Source organism: Onychomys torridus, chromosome 12 (assembly GCF_903995425.1).
Source record: "Onychomys torridus chromosome 12, mOncTor1.1, whole genome shotgun sequence".
NCBI lineage: Eukaryota > Metazoa > Chordata > Mammalia > Rodentia > Cricetidae > Onychomys > Onychomys torridus.
In genome coordinates, this window is record NC_050454.1 from 2,349,038 (window position 1) to 2,373,376 (window position 24,339).

The window sequence follows — 24,339 nt, forward strand, 5'->3', positions numbered from 1 at the left end:
TGCACAGCCATCAGAAAGGACATGTCCTTACAAAGCTTGCTCTCCTGCCTGAGCCCCTCCTGGAGTGGGTCTGTTTTCCCTGCAGTGTGTCTGCAGAAAGGTCAGGTGCGTCAGTTCCACTGAAGGCTCCCTGGGCTGGAGGTACCCCTGGACCATCCACAGCTCTCTGATGCTCTCTCAGAATAACCTCTGCCTAGGAGAGCGGTGTGGGTGAGGAGAGGCAGCCAAAGAGTTTGTGAGTCAATAACGGATTCTCGTCAAGCCTTGGTTGGGTGCTGGGTCTTGGGAGGCCGGATGCTGGTGGACCCGGGAGTCCTTGCTCTTCATGTGTTTTCAAGTCAGTGTTCAGATGCAGGTTCTCCTAAACAACCAAATGACAGCCTTCAAATGTTGGTGCTCTCCTGGAATCCTTGTCAGAACTGTGTCTCAGTGTAACTTCAGTGTCTCGGCTGGTTATAAAACAACACACCAGGAAACAAGGGCAGATGTGACAGAGGTTTTAGTGTAGGCTCAGGTGAAGACTTCAACCAGCGTTGTTACACTGATATAAAGAAGCTGGTGTCCAGTGGCTCTAGGCATCTGGAGGCCACTGAGTTAGGTGGAAGGACAGGCATTCTTAGCTCCAAAGATGGAGCTGATACCGGAGTAGCTATTGGGTCAGCTTAGGAGTGTTTTACTAGTTCCTGTGGGTGATGAGCCGGTAGTGGTGCATTATTAATAACTAAGCTTGTGCTTTACTTCGGCTTGATGCCTTGTGTTGTGTATTCTGTGGGTTCTGGCACGTGTGTAATGAGCTACGTCTACTGAGGATCGTACAGGGTAGCCTCACTGCGCCAGATCCTTACGCTCCACCTGTTGATAATGCTTCCCCACCCCCCCACCCCCAAACATTTGCAACTACCAATCTCTTTGCTGCCTCTGGTTTTGCCTTTTCTGGAATGCTATGTGGTTAGTATGTTGTCTCTCCCACCCAGCAGTCAGCACGAAAGATTCCTTGCTGTGGTTTTCACATGGAGCAGCTTTGTCTACACACACTATGGCTGCTTAACCACTCTCCTTGTGAACGACAGTGTAGTTGCTTACAGGCTTTTGTTCATACAGAAGGCTACAGCAGACATCTGTGAAGCTTTCTCTGTAGACATGTTTTCAGGTCATACAGTGCATTACTGAGTTATATGTCAACACTCAGTTTTCTGCACTGTCAGGATAACTGACTTCAAACTTCAGGAGAAGTGCTCGTTTGACTAGTTCTGGTGGGTCTGGACTGAGATCTGCAGCACCCTGTGGCTGGCTGTGTGTGTGTGTGTGTGTGTGTGTGTGTGTGTGTGTGTGTGTGCAGGAGCAGCCATTAATGGGATCACTTTTTACTTTTATAGAATTTAACATTAAAAATTGCAAATAAACGAAAATATCACACACTAAAATGTAGCAGACACAGACTCTCGACAACTAGGTGAAATTTTGCATTGTTAGACTGGCCATTCGGAATGGCCGCTGTGGAGCTCCATGTTACATTTTATACTTTCAGTATCAGATACATTGTATGTACTTATCCACCCCAGAATCACAAAGTCCATGACAGAATCAGCACTAGAAAAGCCATTAGCTTTGGATCCTCTTTCCTACCTCCTGTCCATTTTAACTCCCGCCAGGTTTTAGAGAGTGTTCTTTGTGCCACTAGACTGTATTTCCTCTTTTCTGGGTGAACCACGGATGTTGCCTCCTCTCTCCTCTCCCTGCAGGCTGAGGTCAGCCTCTGCCAGGCTCTTCTTCTGGCCCTGCTAATCCAGGCCATGGCCAGGATGCGGGATGCTGAGCCTCCCTCCTCTTGGCCCAGCCCCTCTGGGCCCAGCCCCTCTGCCCCCTCTGCGCTTGCCTGGTGCTGCGCTGCTATCTCACTCTCCTCTCTGGCTCATCAAGTTTACCCTCCGGCACGGCTTTCAGCCGTGGGAACTCACTCCTGTGCTTAGAGATCTTGGTGCTTCTTCCCTGATGGACCCAACTCAGTGGAATATTGGATGGCTTTTCATGGAGATAATGGCACTTGATTTATTTATGTTGTCTTGTTTTTCTATTGATGACTTCTTATCCCAAACCCCTAACATCCAAACTCTGGTCCCCGGATGCTGCCTGTCCCCTGTATACTCTTTAATTACACCTTTATTGATTTCTTAGTGTGTTTGGGGTGTTTTGTTTTGTCTTAGTTTTAAAGATTTTTCAGGGGGTGTACTTGGTGGTGGTCTTGGGTTTACGGTGTATATCCTAGCCTCTCTGATTCTGTTTCTGATTTAAACTAGCTAATTCCATCTGTACCAGTCTGATTTGTTATAGGCCCTGTTTGCATTGCATGCATGTTATACAGTTGTAGTTAGAGTTTTCCTGCCTGGCCCAGTCAGGACAAATCTCTCTTACCCGCCAGTCCCACAGTCGCTCAGACCCAACCAAGAAAGCACACAGAAACTTACATTGTTTAGAAACTGTATGGCAGTGGCAGACTTCTTGTTATCTACTTTTTCTATCTTAAATTAACCCATTTCTGTTAGTCTATACTTTGCCACATGGCTTGTGGCTTACCAATGTCTTTACATGTTTCTTTTCATGGCGGCGGCTGGCGGTGTCTCTCCCCAGTCTTCTACTTCCCAGAATTCTCTTCTCTCTTGTCCTGCCTATACTTCCTGCCTGGCCACTGGCCAATCAGAACTTTATTTACACAGAGCGATATCCACAGCATACAGTTACTTTTAAAAATTCAGTTATGAGAGATTGTGAAAACAAGCGTTTATATAGTATTTTACAATTACACAGTTAACTTCTCTGGTTCTCCGTTTATCCACGTGCATTTGAAATACTGGAATGATTTTCATTCTGAAGAACCCCCTTAGTCAATTTTGTCAGGGAGAAAGGTAGGTACAGGTGTGATGAAGCCAGTTCTTTTTAGGAGAGGGGAGGAACTATCAGTGTATGAGCCTGCATTTATCCCTGGGAAAAATCTCTTCCACCTCTCTAGCACTCTGGGTAGGGACAGTGGAAAGTTTCTGTGTCACCCCGAAATCTAGGAGTACAGGGATGCTAGAAGGAGATGCCGCCTGTGGCCCTGTTGTTAGAAATAAGCTGGGGTCACAAAGAAGAGACCACCACCACAGTTAAAGTGTCCCATGTTCACAGAAACAGAAGAACATGCTCAACCAGACAGGGAGACAGTTGGTTTTCATTCTAAGACAGGTGGTGACTGTGCCCTTTCCCCGCTGGCTGGGGTCCAACCACACAGTCTTTCACAGATGGCTAGTTTCAGAGAGAGAGATTCATGTGTATGGGTGTTTTGTCTGCATGTATATCTGTGCACCACATGCATGCCTGGTGACTAAAAGAGGGCATTGAATCCCCTGAACAATTGTAAACCACCATGTGGGAGCTGAGAACTAACCCAGGTCCCCATTGTAAGTTCAATGGGTATGGTTTAAAAATCTATAAAATCTGTAACAAAATTTGGCTTTAAACTTATAACAAAGGGCTTATAATTAAAATCTATACGTGGTTATATGTATGATTCGACTCTTGTTTAAGAAAATAGATGGTTTGTTTTGTTTTGTTTTTTGTTTTTTTGAGCTGAGGATCGAACCCAGGGCCTTTCGCTTGCTAGGCAAGCACTCTACCACTGAGCTAAATCCCCAACACGAAAATAGATGTTTTTAAATAGCAACCTTATGACTGTCCTCCATCTTGGCTGATAACCTCATCAAGATGGAAACAACCACATGCTGGTAGCCATCTTTACAAGGATTAATGGTTACATGCCATGTGATGTCACCATCTTAAGATGATTCTGTGGCATAAAGCAGCAATTCTAAAACTAACCTATCACCCTGCAAGAATGGCCATGCTCCTAACTGCTGAGTCCTCCAGCCCTGCAGGGCCTTTGTGTTAAACAAGTTACAGGTGGTGGAGATTCAAACATTTGCATAAATGTTTTACAAGGTGCTTGAAAATAAAAAGATTTGGATTCCTTGTCATAAATGAAAGTTTTAGAGTATTTGACAGAAAAATATTTCGAGTTTATTTTGCCTTGGGCTTGCCTCTTCTGGCATAGAACTGTTTCACAAGCCAAAGCAGGGTGGAGGGCAGCACACAGCCTCCCAGATAGAACTCCTACCATTCCATTAAGTCCAGGGAGCCTATCTAGGACTTAGCCCAGACACACATAATGGAAAACAAGCTGAGGAGCCCTGAAGACCTGCTCCTCCCAGAGCATCCTGGGAACTCAAGACAGGCCTTGCTGCTCCTGGGTGCAGTGTCTGACTTGGAGTCCCCCTTGCTGAGCTGGGGTGCTGGGGAGGAAGAAGCTTCATTCAGTCACAGGCACTCACTAGTCCCACTGAAATCATAGATGTATTTTTTCTTCATTTGCCATTATTCACCTGGACTATTTCTAGAATCTTTACATGACTTTTTGGTTGGGCTTGGTTTTAATGCTTTTCACCAGTTACAGTGGAGAACAGAATGTGTGGAGCTCTTCGGGCTGTCGTGCTGGAGGGGAGCCTCCCCCCTCTCCAGTTCCATCTTGGGAAGCCTTAACTAAGAGCTGTCTTCCTAAGAGTGGGCATGTCCTGAACATGCTATACAAGAAACATGCAAACACACCATGTCTTCCCTCAGTGTCAGAACTCATTGAACATAATAAATTCATCAGGTTTAGTGGTTCAGTGACAGCTTTTATCATTAAATCCATCTACCTTGGTAGCCTGGCTAAATGAAAAAGAAAGAAGAAAAAAGGAAAAGAAAGAACATGATTGCTCTTAGCTGTGGTGGAGGAGAAGGTATATTATAGATAAATTGGAGAGCATAGCCAGAGGCAGGGACATCTGGGAGAGTCCAGAGTGGACATGACCAGGCTGAGCTGGGACATGGGGGGAGGGGAAAGAGAGGGGAGAGAGGGGAACCAGCTGCAGTAGCCAGGAGGCCACAGGTACAGAAAGGGTCGGGTAACCAAACGTCTATGTTATATAGGGAAGGGCAGCCCAGCCCCCTTGGGCTGGAGAGTCCAGGGTACAGGGCGAGGTGTGAGAGCCATTCTCCATAACTGGTAGGGACTGAGGGATGCTGGAGAGCCTGGAGGCCGAGTCTGCTTTGCTATGTTAAATAAGCACCTCAGCCATTTGTCCAGGCTTTGGGGTTTGAAACTTAACACTAATTCTTTGTGTGCTAGTTCCAACATCTCTGAGCATTGCTGTTGCTGATTTCTTGGCTGTGGGTCACACTGTCTGCTCCTCCTGTCTGGGAATTTCATGTTGCATGCTGTAAACTGACAGCAGTATCGTTGAACGTCTGCATTTTCTTGTCTTCTTTTAGTGGCATTCGAGTTTGGCTGTCAGTTGCTGTTAAATTTTTCAGAGAGTTCTTTCTTTCTCAGCTGTTCTAGGAATAGGTTTGAAGTATCCCAGATCCTATGCCCAGCTTGGAGCTGAGCTTCTCCTACGACACCCAAATCCTCATCCACACTCTTCCCAATCTGAATCATCACTATTCTCTTGTCTTCTGGACACTTTGCAAAGCTTGGAATTTCCATGTGCCTTTCAGAGTCCCAAGCGGCAGTCCCAGCCTGCACAAGTGAGTTAGTAGTAAGCCCTGTATTGATTTCTAGAGCTCAGCTCAGCCCCTCCTTTTCAAACTCTACCCGCTGCTGGTGTGGAATTCCTAGTTCCTTTAAAAATTTTTTATTTTACTCCTTTACATTTATTTGTTTGTTTAGGCATGGGGGCACACACTTCTTGCCCTCATCCCAACCACCAAGTCCTACAGAGAGAGGTCAGACACGTTTGTCTCTTTCAGGCAGCAAATTCCCTTTGAGAGTAAATAAAGCACAGCCTTGTGATGGGCACCCCCTTTGATTTGTAATTGGATTGTTAACTTGGTTTTGCTAATTGTCTTCTTGGCACTTTTCTATTACTGCGAAGAGACATCATGACCACAGCAACTCTGATAAGAGAAAACATTTAACTGGAGGCTTGTTTACAGTTTCAGATTCTTAGTCCATTATCATCAAGGTAGGGGGCATGGCCATAGGCATGGTGCTGGAGAAGCAGTTGAGAGCTACATCCTCTTCTGCAGGCAGAGAGAGACTGCCTGGGCCCAGGCTAGCATGGACTTTTGGAACCTCAAAGCCTACCCCAGTGACACATCTCCATCAAGGCCACACTTTCCAATCTTTTGATTACTGATGACTAAGCATTCCAATATATGAGCCTTTAGAGGCCATTCTTATTTAAACCACCACATTTCATGTCTTGGCCTCCATAGGTTTGAAGCTATATCATAATGCAAAAATGCGTTCTTTCCAATGAACAGAAATTTTTAATCTGTCTTGAAATCTCTGCCACATCCATTAATACAAAATTATTCAATTTATCCTCAGGCAGACTTTTAAGACAGGGGCAAAAAGCAGCCACATTCTTTGCCAAAAATCACAAGAATGGTCTCTAGGCCACTGATTAATATTCTTTCCCTCTGAAACTTCTTGAGCTGGGCCCTCACTATTCAACTTGCCTTCACACTGTCTTCCATGCTCCTACTAGGATGGCCCATTGACCACCACCCATCCCAAAGCATCCAACCACTTTTCTCAAAGTCCCAAAGTTTTCTAAATTCTACCAGTGAGCAGCATGGTCAGGCCTATTCCAGCAGTGCACCATTCCCTGGTCCCTACTCCTGTCTTAGTCACTGTTCTATTGATGTGAAGAGATACCATGACTCTTAGAAGAGAAAACATTTCACTGGGGGCTTGCTTATAGTTTCAGAGGCTTGGTCCATGATCATCAGGGCAGGATGCATGGCAACAGGCAGGGTAGGGATGGTGCTGGAGAAGTAGTTGAGACCTACATCCTGATCTATAGGCAGAGGGGTTGGGCTGGACCTGGCATGGCCTTTTGAAACCTCAAAGCCCCCATGACACATTTCCTCCAACAAGGCCACACCTCCTAATCCTTCTCAAGTAGTGCCACTCCCTGATGACTAAGCATTCAAATTTATGAGCGAATTGGGACAATTCTTTAAACCACCACACTAATTTTAGAGCGAAGCCCATGATTCTGGTTTCTTCTCTGTACCTCTTATCGGGCCATCATTTCTAGGCATATTTGGTTCTGATAGGCAGGAATGTTACCCAGCCAATGAGCCAAATGTAACCCAGAACTCAGGACTTTGATAGAACAATCATGAAGGATTCAGCCCCTCAGAGGAGTACTGTCACAGTCACTGCCCTGAGCAGCATATCAAGGTAATTGTTTGACGTTTTCCTAAGTAGAAACCATCAGTGAGGTGATTAGAGGGCAGCAGGCCTTGACTTTATGTATCTGAAAATGAAGTCTTTCCCTGTTCGGAGTCATTTTTTAAGTAAGACCAAACATTTGGCCAGCGATGACAAAAGGTTTTTTTTACTTTTTTGACTAGTAATAGAACAACCATCCTCTAAGATGTCATCTTTGTAACTGTGCTTCTCATAACAGGTTTTGAAAATTTTCCCTTTCTGACAAAAACAGAAAGCAGTATGGACAGGCCGTAATATCTATCCCTTATGGTAGAACTTGTAGTCTGCTTAGAAACCTGCACTGGGGGTTCCAGCCTCACCATGAGTCTTCTCTGCTCATGCTGTCTTTTCATCTGTTACAGAGAATCCAGCCTGACCCCTCTGGGTAATGGTGACTGAGTACTACCTCTATTATACTGAGGTGACACCCCCTTCCTAGGAAGCAGTTGTGGCCAGCCTCTCTAGTGTCAGGATGCTGGGCAGGCTTGAATGAATTTGGCCAAAATGCTACATTACATGTCTAAGCCTTCAGAGTACACTCTGAGGATGTCAAACCAGCTTCCAGAATCTGCTGTGGTGTGACAGGACCATTAGCATTTGTCCCCGGGTGTTGTCTTTCACAGTAGGTTAGGCAAGGAGTGTCGAGCATGTGCAGGGTAGAGCATGTGGGTTTCAGAAACATCGCACAGTTCAGGGGCATTCTAGGGGGAAAGAGAAATCACCAAATGGGTAGATAACTCAGCACACAACATCCACTCGCAAGCTGAGTGGCAGAGCAGGTCTGTGGGCCCAGCTCTGGGGAGACAGAGGCAGGTGGGGATCCCTGAAGCCAGCTACTCAGCCAGGTGATGAGTTCCAGGTTCAGTAAGAGACTCCAAGGGGGAAGGGAAAAAAAGGGTGAGAGACTGACAGAGGCCCCCACATGAATATCGGGCCTTCAGCATTTCACACAGAAACACTGCTTCCTTTGTGATGCAACAGCATTTAGTGATACTTGCCTCTTGGGTGACCTGGAAGACACTTGGCAGGTGCAGAGTCAGCACCCCAGCAAATTGGGCAGCAGAATTTGCCTGCGGGAAACCCATAATGCCTTGTAACTTCATGTCACCTTCTGTCTGCCACAGATGTAGTTTAGTGCCTCACACATTCAGAGACAGTACGTTAGCGTGTCAGAACCTCAGTCTCCTGCCGCGGGACTGATGCTGTGTCCTTAAACATGGAGGGAGACCAAGAGCCCTCTGGGCAGCAGGAAGGCTGTGTCTCCCCACTTGCCTTCCTTGCCCTCCCCCAGCTGCAGCTTAGGAACATTGCTCCACTTGGTAGAGAAGGCGATGGCTCTCAAGGACAGCACACTGATGAGTGTCACAAATGTGGGGTGTCAGAGCCGGGTTCTGAGTCTGCCCTGGTGCCGCAGATGGCATGGTCAGCACAGTGTGGCATGTCTGGTTTACATGAGCCTCGAGGCTGCTCCCTGCAGTTAGCTTGGTTCTGCACACAACCCGCTTTCTCCAGCTAGCTTTCTCTCTCATCCCTTTGTGAAGGCCTGATGGGATGGGCCTTGGCGGTCCAGAGCAGAATCACAGAGACCGCCCGTGTGACTGACCCAGGCAGCCCCTTTCTGCTCTTTGCTGCTTGTGAGTGACTTTTTGTCGGCTTCTCTCGGACTGATAATGAGGCCACAACAGGCAAAAGAAGTCCCTGGAACTGGATTTCCTCCCTACAGATCTGCGCTCCACCACCAGTGTGACCTTTGGTGCGGTGGGGATGATGCAGCAGTGCATAGGATGCCTTGCACCACAGCTGCCACTCAGCAGCGACACTGAGCCGCAGCAATCCTTCTGGCTGTTTCTCTTTACACGTCACCAAAGCTTCAGCCAGCCTGCCTGCATCTGCCCATTCTGCTGTGAAAGGTCCTTGTGTCACCCATCAGCCCAGAGCATGTGCTGCCCAGTGCGCCACTCTCTCGGGCAGCTTATAGCCTGATGTGTTGTTTCATTAGCTAATTCATCATTAGCTGTGACTATGGAGTTTGGAGTCACGGGGACATCAGAGGGCCTGAAGGGTCAGGTACTCAGGGTAAGAGCATACCATGTTGCACATTCAGGAAGGGCGCTTTCTGTTTGCAGAGCAGGAGCTATGGTTTGCTCTTACCTTTGAGGCCGAGGTTTCTTTTTAATAAAATGGTTGGAGCTCTAGGTTGAAACAGCTCAGATGGTAGCAAAAGTCTGGCCGAGGGCTGCAGCCGATTATAGTGTTAACAGATTCCAAAGTGAAGTTGAGGGCAGGCAGGAGAAAAGCAGAAACAGTTTTGTTGCTTTTATACTCCAATACATTATGGTTCTGCCCATGGAAGACACAAGCTATGCTGGTTAGGGATGAAATCTTCACATATGGATCATGAGCAAGAAATGAACAAGCAGAGTGTAGCCCCATGTGCCGTCAGTGCTCTTGGGTGTGCTTGGAAGGCTCCCATGCAGGCTCCCTGACTCCCGTCCATCCTGGAGCCCAGCCTTCAGGGTGGCAGTGACTCAGATGCTTCTGCTGTGGGTCCCGAATGTCTGGTTGGTTTTCTCCAGCGGATGTAATTACAGCTCACTCACACCACGTCTATGAGTCACCCAGCTTTGCAGCATGCTGGCATGCGGTGCTCACCTCATGCCTCTCCCCAGGGCTCTCACAGGTCACCAAGACCTCATTTCTTTACTTTAGTGCTGAGCCTTGCAGGTCGTTTCCGGGGGGGCACTGCTTCTTCCCCCAAAACGTTGCAGTTGAATTTCCAGCCCTGCGCAGTGGACTTCACCACACTGCTCTAAGTGAGCACCGGTCACTTTCTTCTCTTGTGACTGGGGTCATCAGGCCTACCTAGTTCCATGCTAAGATGGTTTGGAACATGGGAAGGGCTGTGTGTTATGGCTTGCCACACTGCTCGGGTTCTTGGTTGTTGTTGTTGTTGTTTTTCCCTCCCATTTTCTTTTTAATTTAAATTGTAAATTTTTTAGAATTTTTTAGAAATATGTGAATATTTCCCTCTCTTCCACCATTCCCTCTCTCCCCTCTAGCTCCTCCTGTGCCCTCACTCCCTCTCAAATTCATGACCTTCTTTAATTATTGTTACATGTATACATACATACATCTTGTACACACATGCATGCATACGCCCCACTGAGTCCATTTCGTGTCATTTGTATACACACCGGTGCTTAGGGCTGATCACTAGGAATGGATGGCCTATTGAGGGACTTGTCCCTGAAGGAAACTGATTCTCCCTTCCACTGATTGCCTGCAGCTCTTCATCTGGGGTGGAGTCTTTTAGAACTGTCCCATCCACATTGGCGTGTCAGCTGGTGTTGTCATTATTCAGGTCTTGTTTAGGCAGCCATATTGTTGAGCTCTCATGGTGCAATGTTCCTGAGAGGTCTAAAAGACACAGTCTTGCAGCAGGCATCGTGACTCTTTGGTTCTCACAGTCTTCCCTCCTCTGTAGTGTCCCCAAAGCCTTGGGTGTACAGGTAGCATTGTAGATGTGCAGCTGGGTGCTGCTGCAAAATGCAGTCAGAAGTTATAGTGACTGAGAAATGGCAAGAGGAGGCTCTCTAGGCCTGTGACCTCTCTCCCTGTGGGTAGCTGGCTAGGTTTATGGTGCCAGGTGTGAACTCCCTCCTTAAGTTCATTGGACAGTTGTTGATAAACAGTCAGAATGGTTAGCCAATCAATAAACAATTGACAACCAATGTTGGTGAAAATGTGGACACCCTTTATTCACTCCTGACGGTGTTCTAATGGTAGCCGCTGAGGAAATCAAAAAAAAAATCTTAAAAAAAAAATCTTAAAAAAAAAAATCTTAAAAAAAAAAAAAATCTTAAAAAAAATCTTAAAAAAAAAAAATCTTAAAAAAAAAAAAAAAAAAGCTAGAAGTAGATAGGACCCAGTATGCAAAAGCCTCAGCATCTTTCCCCAAAGATACATGCTCAGCCATGTCCATTTCCATTGTATTCACAATAGCTAGGAGATGGGCCTTTTAAGAACAACTTAGAAGGCCCTTCAACTGAGATAATAGAAATGCGGTATATAGACTATGAAATACTATTCAGCTGTAAAGAGAAATGGAATCATGAAATTTTGCAGATAAATATATAGAACTGGAAAGTATTGTACTGAGTGAATACCAATGCTATATAGTCTCTCTCACATATGGATCCCAGCTCTGAATCTTTAGCATTGAGTATATATCATAAAAATAACCACAAAAGCCAGCAGTAGAAAGGAACCATGGGCAGTACAGAAGGAGCTCTGGAGAGGGGCAGGTGGGACACAGGCTTTAATTTGCATTTGCTTGATTGCTAAGGATGTTAAACACTTGGTGGGGGGGGGTAGGGAGGAGTGCATACAGGGTCTCACTATGTAGCCCTAACTGGTTGGCCTCTAACTTGCAGATATCCACCTGCCTCTGCCTTCTGAGATTAAAGGCATATGCCACCATGCCCCAAGTTGAACAACACTTTTGAGGGTATTTCTTAGCCGTTTTTGCTTCATTTTTGAGACCTCTCTGTTCAGATCTATAGCCTGGTTTTTAACTGAGTTGTTTGATTTGTTTTACTGTGTTTTGAGTTCTTTGTAGTCTGGATGTTAATCCTCTCTCAGAAGCATCCATGGCAAAGGATCTTTTCTGCTCCTCTTCACTTGCTTGACTCCTTTGCTGTAAAGCGTTTTAGTTTATGGAGTCCATTTGTCAGCTGTGGCCTTAATTCTCAGCAAATGGAGCCCTGTGGGAAAGACTTTTCCTGCACCTTGATGTTGTAGGAGTTTAGAATGTTGTTGTTTTCTGTGGGGATTTTAGTTGGGGTTGCACTGAATTTGGCAGGATGCTCATTTTCACAGTATTGCTTCTACTAATCCCTGACATAGGTCTTTCCACCTTCTAGTGTCTTCTTCGGTCTCTTTCTTCAGAGATTTTTAAGTTTCCATCGTGAGATATTTTTCACCTACTTGGTTATGTTCATTCCTCGATATTTTAATTTTTGAGGCTGTTGTGAATGGAAGCGTGTCCATGATCTATTCCTTAGATTCCTTGCTATTGGCATATAGAAAGCCTGTGATTTAACTTGGTTTTGTATCCTGCCTCTGCAGAAAGTATGCTCATTTCTAAAAGTTTCTGGGTGGAATTCTCGTTGCTCCCACTTTGACTTTGTGCCTGACACCGACTTGGCATGAGTTCTCATCAAATGAGTTCTGTACAACATCTTTCCCCTGAATCCCATCCCCCCCAGGGCTGTTGGGTTGGCAGCGCATCCAGTTGGCTGCCCTAGTTTGCTTTGATTTGCAGTGAGAGCCATGATTGGCTTCAGTAAACACCCCTGTGTTCCTTGAAACTCCCGTGCCCTAAATACACATCATCTCATGGTGCCCACATCCCTGGACAGCACATAGTAGCAGTGCTCCGAATTAAATTGTAGCTTGTGTGGCGCTCCTAGGAAGATGAGAGAGAGTTCAGGTGCCCTGCCCCCGGCCCACTGCTCTTTCTGCCAGGCACTTCCAGCTCAAGACACTCACTCACAGTTACTACTACCATTATTAAACATCTGTAAGTCTCAGATAACCCTGCAGAGTTTCACAGACAACAGAACAGACTGAGAGAACCACTCAGCCAGAATCCAGGAAGAGCCAATTCTGCCATCAGAAGCCATGCCCTGTGTCTCTCTGTACTGCAGAGGGTTTTGGGGAACTGTTGAATAAGAAAAGAATAAGAGTCTTGTCGTCGCTCACCTTTCCTATCCCTCCAGTCATCTGATGGGCAGATCTTTATTCTAAAGCTGCTCCAGGCTGAGCTTGGTGCTAGTGAGCGGGCTGCCCTGCCTGGCCCTGCCCTTGCCCCATACTCTCCCCATGCACCATGCCCCTTCTTGTTGCCTGGCCTGTAGCCTCTGTCCTGTGCTTCAGTGCTCCGTTTCTGGGTCTCTAGTCACATTAGGACAGGTCCCATGAAGGCACATGATGGAGAATGTCCGTGTACGCAGGGCCTGCAGGCTCTTCTGTGTCTTCTAAGTACCAGCCCCTGTGAGAGCTCTTGAGTCCTGGGCATGGCATTCTTCCAGCTGCTGAGGCATTTCATATTGGAAGCTCTGATCAGTTTCCCTGTGTTACCAAAAGTCCAGAACAGCCCACCCTGCTCAGAGACTAAGACTGTGTGGGTAGTGATTGTTGAAGGCAGTGCCAGCTTCCACCCAGGGCCACAGCACAGACCTCCAGCCCCCGCACCTACAGTGGCACGGGCCTTCGTTCATTTCTTTCCTGACATTTAAAATTCTTTCCCCAAACTAGATTAAATAAAATTACTGGTTTGGCTGACATGTAGGACAAACACACCCGAGATCACAGGAACCTTTACAAAGTCCAACTCTGGAAATGACATCTCAAAATGAGTCATGATGTGTGATTTGGCAAATGTTTGCTAACAGTGTACTGAGGACAAATAAGATGTTGGCTGAGCCGGGTGTGGTGACCCTGTCAGAGGCACCCCCTCACAGCTGAACTGTTGGTTACCGATAGTTGAGGGGTGAGGAAATCGCTGCCTTCAGCTGTGGGTCCATTAATGACCCAACCAGGCTCCACTTCTAATTCAGTGGGCCCACAGATGGCCCTGGCCAAACCAGACCAAACCAAAAACCATAAACCTGGGGACAGACTGATAAAGATGGGAAGAGTGTGGTAGGGATGGGAGGCAGACAAGAGGGTGTCTGGAAGAGAGCAATCCTAATTTTTTGAAGAATAAAAACTCCTGCCCAGGGAGCTATTGGTGGATGCCTTAGTTACTGTTCTGTCACTGTGAAGATACCCCAGGACCAAGGCAACTTACAAAAGAAGGCACTGTCCTTCCCAGGGCCTGGCACAGTAGGATCTCTAGAAATCCCAGTCCATGAGGCTGGAGGTAGTGGACAGGGAGCCAGTCAGCACCTCAGAACCTTATGGCCACAGCCAGATGCCCAGCCTTCTGTGCACACCTGTTTGTCCTCCCGTTAGAGGCATGGAGTTCAGATCCTCACCCCAGCTGCTGTGTGCACTAATGGTCGCTATCATCCAAAACTCATTGCTTTCAGCTCAGGAAGTGCTCCTGGCAGGGGAGCACCTACCAGGCCCTGAGCACTTCAACAGCAGCTGTCTCATTTCCCTTGAGTCACTTCACTGTGTGTGGTTCTGGCCGCTCGTGGGGTACCACCATCCTGCAGGGCTCTACTCCTAGATGGTCTTGGGGCTCCCACAATACCCCAGGAGGCAATTTCTTGGTACCTAGAGTGACAGGCTCATGTTCTAAGAGAGAACCTGTCACTTTCAGTGATATGTCCTTCACTGTTGTAGGACGTTGTCTTAGTTACCGCTCTGTTGCTGTGAGGAGATGCCATGGCCAAGGCAACTTACAGATGAAGCATCTAATTGAGAGGTTGCTTAGGATTTCAGAGGGTCAGTCCATGGCAGGAGCATGGCAGCAGCAGGCATGCATGGTGCTGGAGCAGTAGCTGAGAGCCGAAATCTGTTCTGAAAGTTGCAAGCAGAGAGTGAGGGAAGTGGGGAGTAAGCTTGGTGTGGGCTTTTGAAACCTCACAAGGCCACACCTCCTAATCCTTCCCAAATAGTTCCACTAACTGGGGACCAAGCACTCAAATGCATGAGCCTGTGGGGCCATTCTCAGCCAAACCACCACAGATACCTTATTAGAAACCCCTTCTCTTGGCAGCTCCAAGGAATTTAAAGGCCTAATAGAGAAATGGCACCTTGGCAAGGCCAGAGCTCAGTGCCAACCCTGCCAACTCACCTGGGTATGCTATGTGACTAGAAAAATGTCCTCTGTGTGCATGCGTATGTTGCATGTTTTATTGGACAAACCTTCCAACTGTCTTCAATTTACATAGCCCTATTTACATGGTAAAAATGAAATGTTCAATCCAGTAAGATTCAAACAAACAATTTAGCAAGGACACTATGGTCTGGTTAAACAATCTTAGCAAGGATCACTAGGGTGCGTGTGAACCCAGCAAATGTTGAAAGCAACATAACTAATTGAGTTACCTTGGGAAAAAAAAAGTGCTAATTAATTGGCTAGATACAGTTGAACCAGGAGCTAAGACACCTAATAACCTAAACATACACTGTCAATATCAGGATACCATAAGGAACAGTGCAGACACCATCCCCCTCAGCTGCTTGAGGTGGGTGTCTTCAAACCCCACCCCATACCTGCTAGCCCAAATCTGCTTTTTGTTTTTGTTTTGTTTTGGATTTTGGTTTTTGGTTTTGTTTTGGTTTTTGGTTTGTTGTTTGTTTGTTTGTTTGTTTCCCCGAAACAGGGTTTCTCTGTGTAGTTTTTCTCCTTTCCTGGAACTCGCTTTGTAGACCAGGCTGGCCTTGAACTCACAGAGATCCACCTGGCTCTGCCTCCAGAGTGCTGGGATTAAAGGTGTGTGCAACCACCGCCCGGCTGCAAATCTGCTTTTATTACTAAAATATATAAGAGAGTCTCACCATGTGCCCCAGGCTGGCTCAGAGCAAATGGCCCTCCTGCCGTAGCCCCCCACTTTGTGGGGTCTCCACTAGATACTGTCATCAAGAGTCAGCATTTAATAACACCCTGATCAGTTCTACACATTGAAGACTGAGACTCGCTGGGTCAGAAACTGTAGAATGAACCTTATCCGAGATGTCTGCACTTCTGACTCAGCCAGCAAACTCCCAAGGGCAGGCAGCACTGGTGTATCCCATGCCCAGAATAGGCCTGCACTTCTGACTCAGCCAACAAACTCCCAAGGGCAGGCAGGCAGGCACTGGTGTGTCCCATGCCCAGAATATGCCCACGTGCTACACAGTATTTCTCAGGGGCTTGATGACATGGTTCTGCTTCAGCAGTAGCATTCTACTACCCTGTGACATGACCTTCACCTTCCTAAAAAAAGATCTTAATTGCTTCCAAAATATATTGGCTGGAATAAAATGAGAAAAGCCGAGATTTTGTAAAACTGCAAGTCTGTGAGAAATAAGATAAAACCAGCGTTTGTCTCAGCCCATAGAAATAGTTGCCGCCAAGTTCTTTCTCTTCAGTGCGGTTTCTCTGGCAGCACACATTTCATCTAAACAAGGTGGCATACACTGGTCCCAGCTGCTCAGGAGGCAGAGATGGGCCTAATGCATGGTTGAGGCCAGCTTTGCCTGCACAGGGAGACCTGGTGTAGGTTGGGGGAAGGATAGATGAGGAAGGAAGGAAGCAAGCAAGCACGCACGCACAATGAGTAATGAAACTTAGCAGATCACAATGTCCAACACAGGTTGTCTTTTACAGGGTCTGGGAAGTGGCCAGGACCTACCTCTGCATTTTCCATTATGATCTTAGGATTCTACATGAAGTGTAGTGTCCTGACATTTGATGCCCGTTTACACAAGTCTCCCTAGGGACAGCTTTCCTTGCCGCCACTGCTCTGCCGTTGACTTGGCTTTTGCACCATCCTTTTCAAACGGCCTGCCTTCCCTAGTGCTTTACTGGTTCGGCTGGTTGTTCTCCTTGACTCTTCTGGAGCTCACCACTCGGCTCCCAGATAAAACACACGTGGAGGCTTATTACTACTTATAAATGCCTGGCTTTAGCTTGGCTTATTTCTAGCCAGCTTTCCTTAATTTAAGTGATCCCATCTACCTTTTACCTCAGGGCTTTTTCCTTTCTTATTTCTGTATGTCTTACTTGCACTGTGGCTGGCTGTGTGGCTGGCTCCCAGTGTCCTTTCCTGTTCTCTTTCTTTCTTCATGCTTCTCCCAGATTTCTCCTTCTATTTATTCTCCCTGCCTGCCGGTCCCGCCTGTCCTTTCTCCTGCTTGCTATTGGCTGTGACACACCTTAAACTAATATTCCACAAGTCCCTTCTTTGTTTGCTTCTTGCTGGACCCTTCATATTGAACCTTCCTGTGTGTTAGTTTCGACTTTCAGCTTGATGCCACCTAGAGTCCAGAGGAAGAATTAATCTCAGGTCAGCCTGTGGGTGCGTCTTGATTGTTAATTGACCCACCCCACACCCACCTGTGGGTTCCCTTTTTTCCTCCATGTCATTGACCACCAGTCCACAAGGACAAAGGGGCAGAAGCGGCAACAGAAAGCTTTTTACACAGCCTGTGACCACAGTGAAGATAGCCCCCTGGGATGTGACTTCAGTGACAGCTCAGCTCTACTCCAGAGTAGAGGAGATGCCTAGCATGGGAGTGGTAGCTGGGGCAAACCCTATTTTCCATCAGGCGGCAGCCTCCTATCATATAGCTGCATTAGTGGCAGCAGGGTCTATGAAAATAGCTGGAGCACGTTCCTTAATCACCATGTAGGCTACGGGGGAAGAACATTTGCAGGGAACTGTGTCAGGGGTCATCCTTGAGATAAGTCAGGCACCCTGGTCCTGGAGACATCCTCCAGCTAAGGCTAGGTTAAAAGAGCAGGAAGCCCCTGCTGGGGTGGGGCAGGGAGTCCTCCATATTGTGTTGAGCCCTGCGGGAGCTGCTAAGTTATAGGAGACTGCAACATCTGACTAGCAGGGCCTCCCACACCCCCTACCTCTCTCATCCCCTCGTCCATACCCACACCACCCACATCCACTGCCACCACATCCACCCGCCCCCACAGGGGGTCCTGAGCACTGTAGAGAGGAGAAAGCTAGCTTCTAGGAGGCAAGGACAATGCTTCTACCTTCTGCCCTGACTGTGGATTCTGCCTTCTGCCCTGACTGTGGACGCAGTGCTTTAGTTTCCTGCCTTGACCTTGCTGAATTAGTGGACTGAAACCTGAACCGTAAACCTAATAATCCATCTTCCCTAAGTTGCTCTTCACCATGGTATCAGTCACAGTAGCAGAGATGAAGCCAAGACACCTTGCCGCAGGATAACCAGGGATGGTTCCTTATATGGGACGTGCCAGAGGGGTAGAGTGGCCAGTCCAGGACATGTGCCTCCCTCCCCACCTGCCCTGCGCCCAGCCTGGCCACTAGTGCTCTGAAAGAGACGCTGGGTCATGCTTTTCAGTGTTGTGCCTGAGCCAGGCTTGGTGTGTTTCTCAGACTTCAGGTCTTAGAACCTCGTTGGACATCCTATAAAATCTATCAGATGTGTGATGTATATACTCTTTCCAGTCTTGTTTTTCCTACCAAATAACATTGAGGCCAAGTGGATCTTAAAAAGTGTCAAGGCAGCTTTAAGGCTCTCAGGTTGTAGTGGGCTCCTTCTTCTGTCTGCAAGATCCAATGAAATGAGTGTGCCCAAATGAGAGCCAGCCCCAAGAGGTCTCCCCATCCTCCTCATCCACTCTGCACCTCCTCAGCCAGCCGTACTATCGCGTGCATCAAGGAGGAGGTCGCCATAAGCCAGACCAGCTAGGACATAGTGTTTGGGGAGATGTGAGCCTCTTCTCTTCGGCTGCTGCCTTCTGGAGCTTCTGATTTCCTTTCCTCCCACTGGAAGACAGCTAGGGTACCTGCGGGCCGGGCCAGCCAGGCAGGTCTCACACAGCTGCTTCCATTCCCAGCCCCAGGCAGCTATCTCCGGGGGAGGGGGGGGGAGGCGCAGATGTTAAGGGAAAGAAGTGAGCCATTCCTAGACGACTACGGCAGCCTACATAGGTCTTAAGTTTCTGTATATCATGCCATCTTAAGTTCTCATCTGGGCCCGCGAGATACCTCAGCGGGGAAAGGCCGCCAAGCCCGACAAAGCTGGGTTCCATCCTGGGACTCACATAGAGAAAGATGAAACTGACCCCTGTGAGTTGTTCTGTGACCTCCACTCAGGAGCCGTGGCATGCACACACACCCCAGATTGATTGATTGATTGATTGACGAGTTAATATCATTCTAGATTGGAAAATAAATCTGCCAGGACCTCTCTCATGGAGTGCTTTCCAGGAATGCTGCGATGGCCCACGGGGGCACACAGCAGCCAGGGCCACGCGTGTGCTCAGTGACGTTATCAGTGGTTGTGTCTGCGCCAGGCCTCAGTGCTTACCCTGACTTAATGTCATCCCCGCCTGCTTCAGCACTGAAGCCCCTCCCATCACACATGTGAGGTGTATGTGGAGAAACCTTTTTCCTTTCTGCCGGAGAGGTTCATAGTGTGAGGCGACACCAGACAGTTTTTAGTAGCCTAATGCACAAATACAAAACACTTCAGAGATGAACCTCTAACCAAGGGTGTCTCTGAGGCATAGTTACAACAGCTAGCATGACTGAGCCCTTGCCTCATAGGAGGCAGACTGTCCCCTAGCTGAACTGTCAGTGACCTCCCTAGGGTCACCTCCAGGGTCAGAGGAGCGAAATGACAAGGTCACATGAGGTGCAGGCTAGTGTTCAGATATGCTGCTGACCCCCAGGGCTCCTTGCCTGGAACCCCTGCCCGCTCTCCAGGTATGAATTAGGCTGCAGCACTGTCAGGCTCTAGGGGTTGCGGGGCGGACGGACAGATGACAGAGGTGCTCTAGCATCCCCTCTTGAAGCTGCAGTGGACTGGGCTTGCAGCCAATGTTATAATGAACAAGCAAATGACAAAGAAGGATATCTGTGGGGGCCACATTAGGTGACGGATGTGAGTGTTCAAAAGTGGGTGGACCAAAGCCCCCAGGGAGGTCACGAGTGTGGGGAGTTTAGAGGTCGTGGTGTGGAAAGGGTCCACATAGAGAGGATCGGGCTGGGAGGACCATCAAAGCGGGCCTTCAGAAGGTCAGGCTGTTGGGCTGGAGAGATGGCTCAGAGGTTACAAGCACTGGCTGCTCTTCCAGAGGTCCTGAGTTCAATTCCCAGCACCCACATTGTGGTTCACAACCATCTGTAATGAGATCTGGTGCCCTCTACTGGCCTGCAGTCATACAGGCTGTATACATAATAAATAAATAAATCTTTAAAAAAAAAAAAAAAAAGAGGTCAGGCCGCTTCTTCTGGATGCTCTAACAAATCTCCCAGCCTCCAGGACTATCATTTTCTAAAGACACATGAGGGAACTACTGTGTCTTGCTTCATCCATGTGAGGAAGGTCAGAGGCAGCCCAGGGACAGACATGTCATTACTGATCTGACCGTTCTTTATTCCCCAGGCAAACTCCGAGCCTGCTCTGGATCCACAGCAAATCCAAGCCTTTGATCAGCTCTGCCGGCTCTACCGAGGAGGTTCTCGGGTAATAGTTCATGGTTGATGCTTCTGTTTCCAATTTGTAATTGACTGGACTCTTGCTTCCAGCTCTAGCTTGGAAGGTGCCCCCTCATGCCCCCACATGGCCCCCCATTCCTGGCCCCAAGAGCACTCAGAATGTGGCCCGAGGGCAAAGACAATAGAGAGGCATCTGTTACTTACCTCCTGGGGGCCACGAGGGGGCAGAGGGCTGTGCCTGGCCTGTCTCCATCGAGAACAAGCTAGAAGCCTATTTCCTCCTTCAGGAGGACTTGTTTACATCCAAGCCCCCAAACCTGCCCCACATCTGCTGCAGTTGGATCTGGGCCATGGAAGACAGTACTAAGCAGCAGTGGCTGGAACTAATGGAAATATAGATGCAGCAAGCCAGGACACCATCCCTGAACCCCAGGTCTCCCCCAGCTCGAGGCTTATGCTCAGTTCAGCATGGTTGGTCCAGCTCTGGCTATTGCTTCCGCATGCCAGCTAGCAAGTGGAGTAAAAGGAAGACGAGGCTAGCTCTCTCTTGAAGAACAGTGGGCAGAAGTTGTCCATCTACTTCCCTCGTCAGGTAAGCAGGTCTGTGGCCACCGAGCGAGCTGCCGTGAGGACTGCGGAACTGGACATGGCTGAACTCTTGGTCTCTTACCACTGTGGGAAGAGAGCGCAGACTTGAAGGGTGCTAGCAGACAGTACCACACAGGCATCCGTGGCAGGCCAAAGTGCTTCCCTGGGCTCTCAGCCTGCCTTCCTTGCCTCACCCTGGGCTCGGCCTCACCCTGGGCTCGGCCTCACCCTGGGCAAGCCTGGAAGCATCTTTTCTGCACACTCGGATGTTTTCCTCCAGACTGCCCGAGCTCTGGGTAAGGTTCCGCGTGACCACCGAGGCCGTGCAGGTCTGGCTGGCCAGCACCTCTTGTCCCTCCCTTCTACATGGCCCCTGCTGGCTCCCAGCCACTTGAAGAACTGTCCGCTCCTCCACGCCAGGTCACACCCACATCTCACCGAGTCCCAGCTGCCTCTGGCACGCAGCCCGTCTCTCACTCCCTTCTCAGGCAGACACGGGGAGAAAGTGGCACTCCCTCTGGAGTCGTTGGTCTGGACAGAGGTTCTTATTTCTGGAAACTCCCAGGATCTCCCAATGGGACCCTGCAGTTTGACTGAACTGGCTAGTGTCATTCTGTCCCTTCCTTCCTGCCACCAAGCTCTGACCGGAACCTGGAGTCAGAATCTCCATCCCCCTTCACACACTGAGCCTTCCTCAGGGCCAGTGACTTCCTCGTCACTACATTACAGGAGCAAGCTACAGTAAGACTCCTAAGCAAGAGGATCACGTTTGGTGGAGAACGTAGGTGCCCCTTGAGGACAGCGTCCATTGCCTGTTCTTTTGGAACCTTGGACACTGTTTCCTCACAGCCCCTCACAAACTGGATGGATCCGCGTGGAAGTGCCACAGGATGTGGCTCCAGCACAAGAAGGTCTTACCCTGTAGGGCAGCCACGAAAACCCTGGCCCTGTGCATGAGCCAGCCTCCACCATAGGCCACCTCGCAGGCTGGAGGCTCACAGCCACCATGTGAGCGTGCAGTGACTGAGTGTTCTGGTCTGCTCTCGGCTGCTGGGATAAACCCCATGACCCACAGCACCCGGGAGGAAAGCGTTAACTTCGGGGTTGCAGTCCATCATCAAGGGAAGGCAGGGCAGGGGCTCAGGCAGGAACCCGGAGGCAGGAACGGAAGCAGAGGTCCTGGAGGAACACTGCTTACCGGCTTGCTCTCTGGCCTCCTCAGCTACCCTTCTTCTTTAGACCAGGCCCACCTGCCTAGGGGGGACACCAGCTACCGTGGGCCAGACCCCCCACATGGATTAACAATTAAGAAAATGGCCCCACAGACCTGCCCACAGGCCAGGCTGATGGAGGTCCTACTTCAGTTGAGGTGCCCCTTCCCAAATGACCAGTTGTGTCAAGTTGACAGCTGAAGCTGATTGACAGTGTGAGCTGCTGAGTCCAGACTGAGGACTGAGTTACTTTTGATATATTGGTACTTAGAGCTTAGAGTGCTCCACTCGGCTCCCTAAGTATTGCGGCCAGGGGTTCTGTCGTCAGCCAAATGGCAACATGAGCTCTGTACCATTATTGCTTGTGTGATGGGAGACCAGAGATCAGAACAGCTGGAAGTCGGGGCAGGCGAGCAGGTGATGGGAATGCAACGTCCAGAAGACAAGACCACAGGCAGCTTGGCTGAACAGAAATTGCCACATGGATCTGAGTTTGAATCCTACCCTATCACTCATAGCTGGGTGGCCCAGAGAGTCACTCCTTGGGGTTCTGTGAAGGACTAGAAATGTCACCTATGAAAAGCACGCAGCCTGCCCGGCCCTGAAGACAATTGCCTGTGGCTTGCAGAGATTCCCAGGGACTGTCTGCTGCCAGGAGACAGATGCACACAGTCGCCCTGAGCAGTTTGAAGGCTTACTTACTACTTCGTCTCCCTTGGGATGGTCCCCACAGAAAGGCGTTCATCCTGTGAGTCCTCAGCAGCTTTCCCAAGAAGAGTGGCCTTAGGGCATCGTGCTCCATCTCCAGGCCCCCTCCACTCTTCGGGGCTGGCATTCAGGCTGGCACTGTGGGAGAGTCCAGGCGCTGCCGCCTAGCAGGCAGGAGGTCTCAGCCCCTGGATATGAACTCACTTCTCCGATCGTCAAAGGCATCTTGAGCGCCAGACTGCCAGGCTCAGCTAGCTAGGTGAGAGGAGGCAACCAAGGTGTACAGCCTGGCATCTCAGTGGGCTGGCAGGAAGGCTTCCTCCTGGCCGGGGTTTCAGAACTAAACCACTTGCAGACCGGGGTGGTGCCAAGGCCATTGGTGGATTTATACAGCTGTGAGTAGGGAGGGTGTGTTTGGAGGACAGGTGGGATCCACGAGTGCCACTTGGTGGCCAAACCAAACTGGTGGCCAAATGTCCAGGTTACCGTCGAGAGGTAAAAGCCAGTGGTAATAATTCCGGGCCATGAACCTCAAAGAGAAGGTACCAAAGGAAGCCTATGGGAGGGATGTGGGGAATGGCCAGTCTACATGGGGGCTGTGCACAGGGAGGGCTACTGTGCCTGGGGGCTCCCACCCAGGCAGCCTCCTCTTGCGCAGAGGCACACCCCTTTGTGAGATCCACTCCCCCACAGGGTAGCGCTCACTCTCTCTAGGCAGAGGAACGGGCCCCTCCCCACCACTGCCTCCCTCCCACACCTCACGCGTGTCCTCTTCTTCACAGCTGGCCCTCCTTACGGAACTCTCCCAGAACCGCGGCGCGGACAGCTGTAGGCCATTTGCGGGCTCCCAGAGCGGCCCCGCTTTCAGCAGTGTCTTCCAGAACGAGAACTTCCAGCTGCAGCTTGTACCCCCGCCTGTGGCTGAAGACTAAGGCCTCCCTGGAAGAGCCCTGCACCCCATGGGGCGCGAGGAGCCTCCTGGACCGGCTCAGCCTCTGCCTCCGCACTCCTGCCCTTGTACCCATCCTCCCATCTCAGTGTAGTCTCCCTGTGGTAACATCTGTCCAGCAGACAGGCTGGTTTCATTTTGCTCGGAATTCTGCCCAGTCATTTAGAAAATAACATTTACCCAATGGCATTCCATATAAGCAACATGGGAGTCGGGAGGGAGGGCACATTGGCTGTGGAAAGCAAAGCTTGGCCTGGAAAGAGCAGCAGTCTGGGAACCAGCCATGCCTGTTGATGTTTGTGAAACTCCTGTGAGCAGGAGACCTGCTCTTCAAAACAATAAATGTCTCAGTGTTTGAGTCCCACATGCTTCCCAGTCCCCGCCTTTCAATCTGTCAAGTCAGGGACCTGGACTCTGTTCAGACAAGCAGCTCTATCA

General features: G+C 49.1%; 1 protein-coding gene across 1 annotated transcript in view; it reads left to right on the top strand.

The window, feature by feature from the left end:
* Nucleotides 1-24,265, top strand: part of Vps8 (VPS8 subunit of CORVET complex) — a 203,649-nt gene extending 179,384 nt beyond the window's left edge. Inside the window, exons 45-46 of the mRNA XM_036204062.1 lie at nucleotides 20,393-20,473; nucleotides 23,735-24,265. Coding sequence (XP_036059955.1) covers nucleotides 20,393-20,473; nucleotides 23,735-23,884 — 231 coding nt within the window. The 3' untranslated portion in view covers nucleotides 23,885-24,265. The remainder of the gene's footprint in view (nucleotides 1-20,392; nucleotides 20,474-23,734) is intronic.
* Nucleotides 24,266-24,339: the final 74 nt, after the last annotated feature.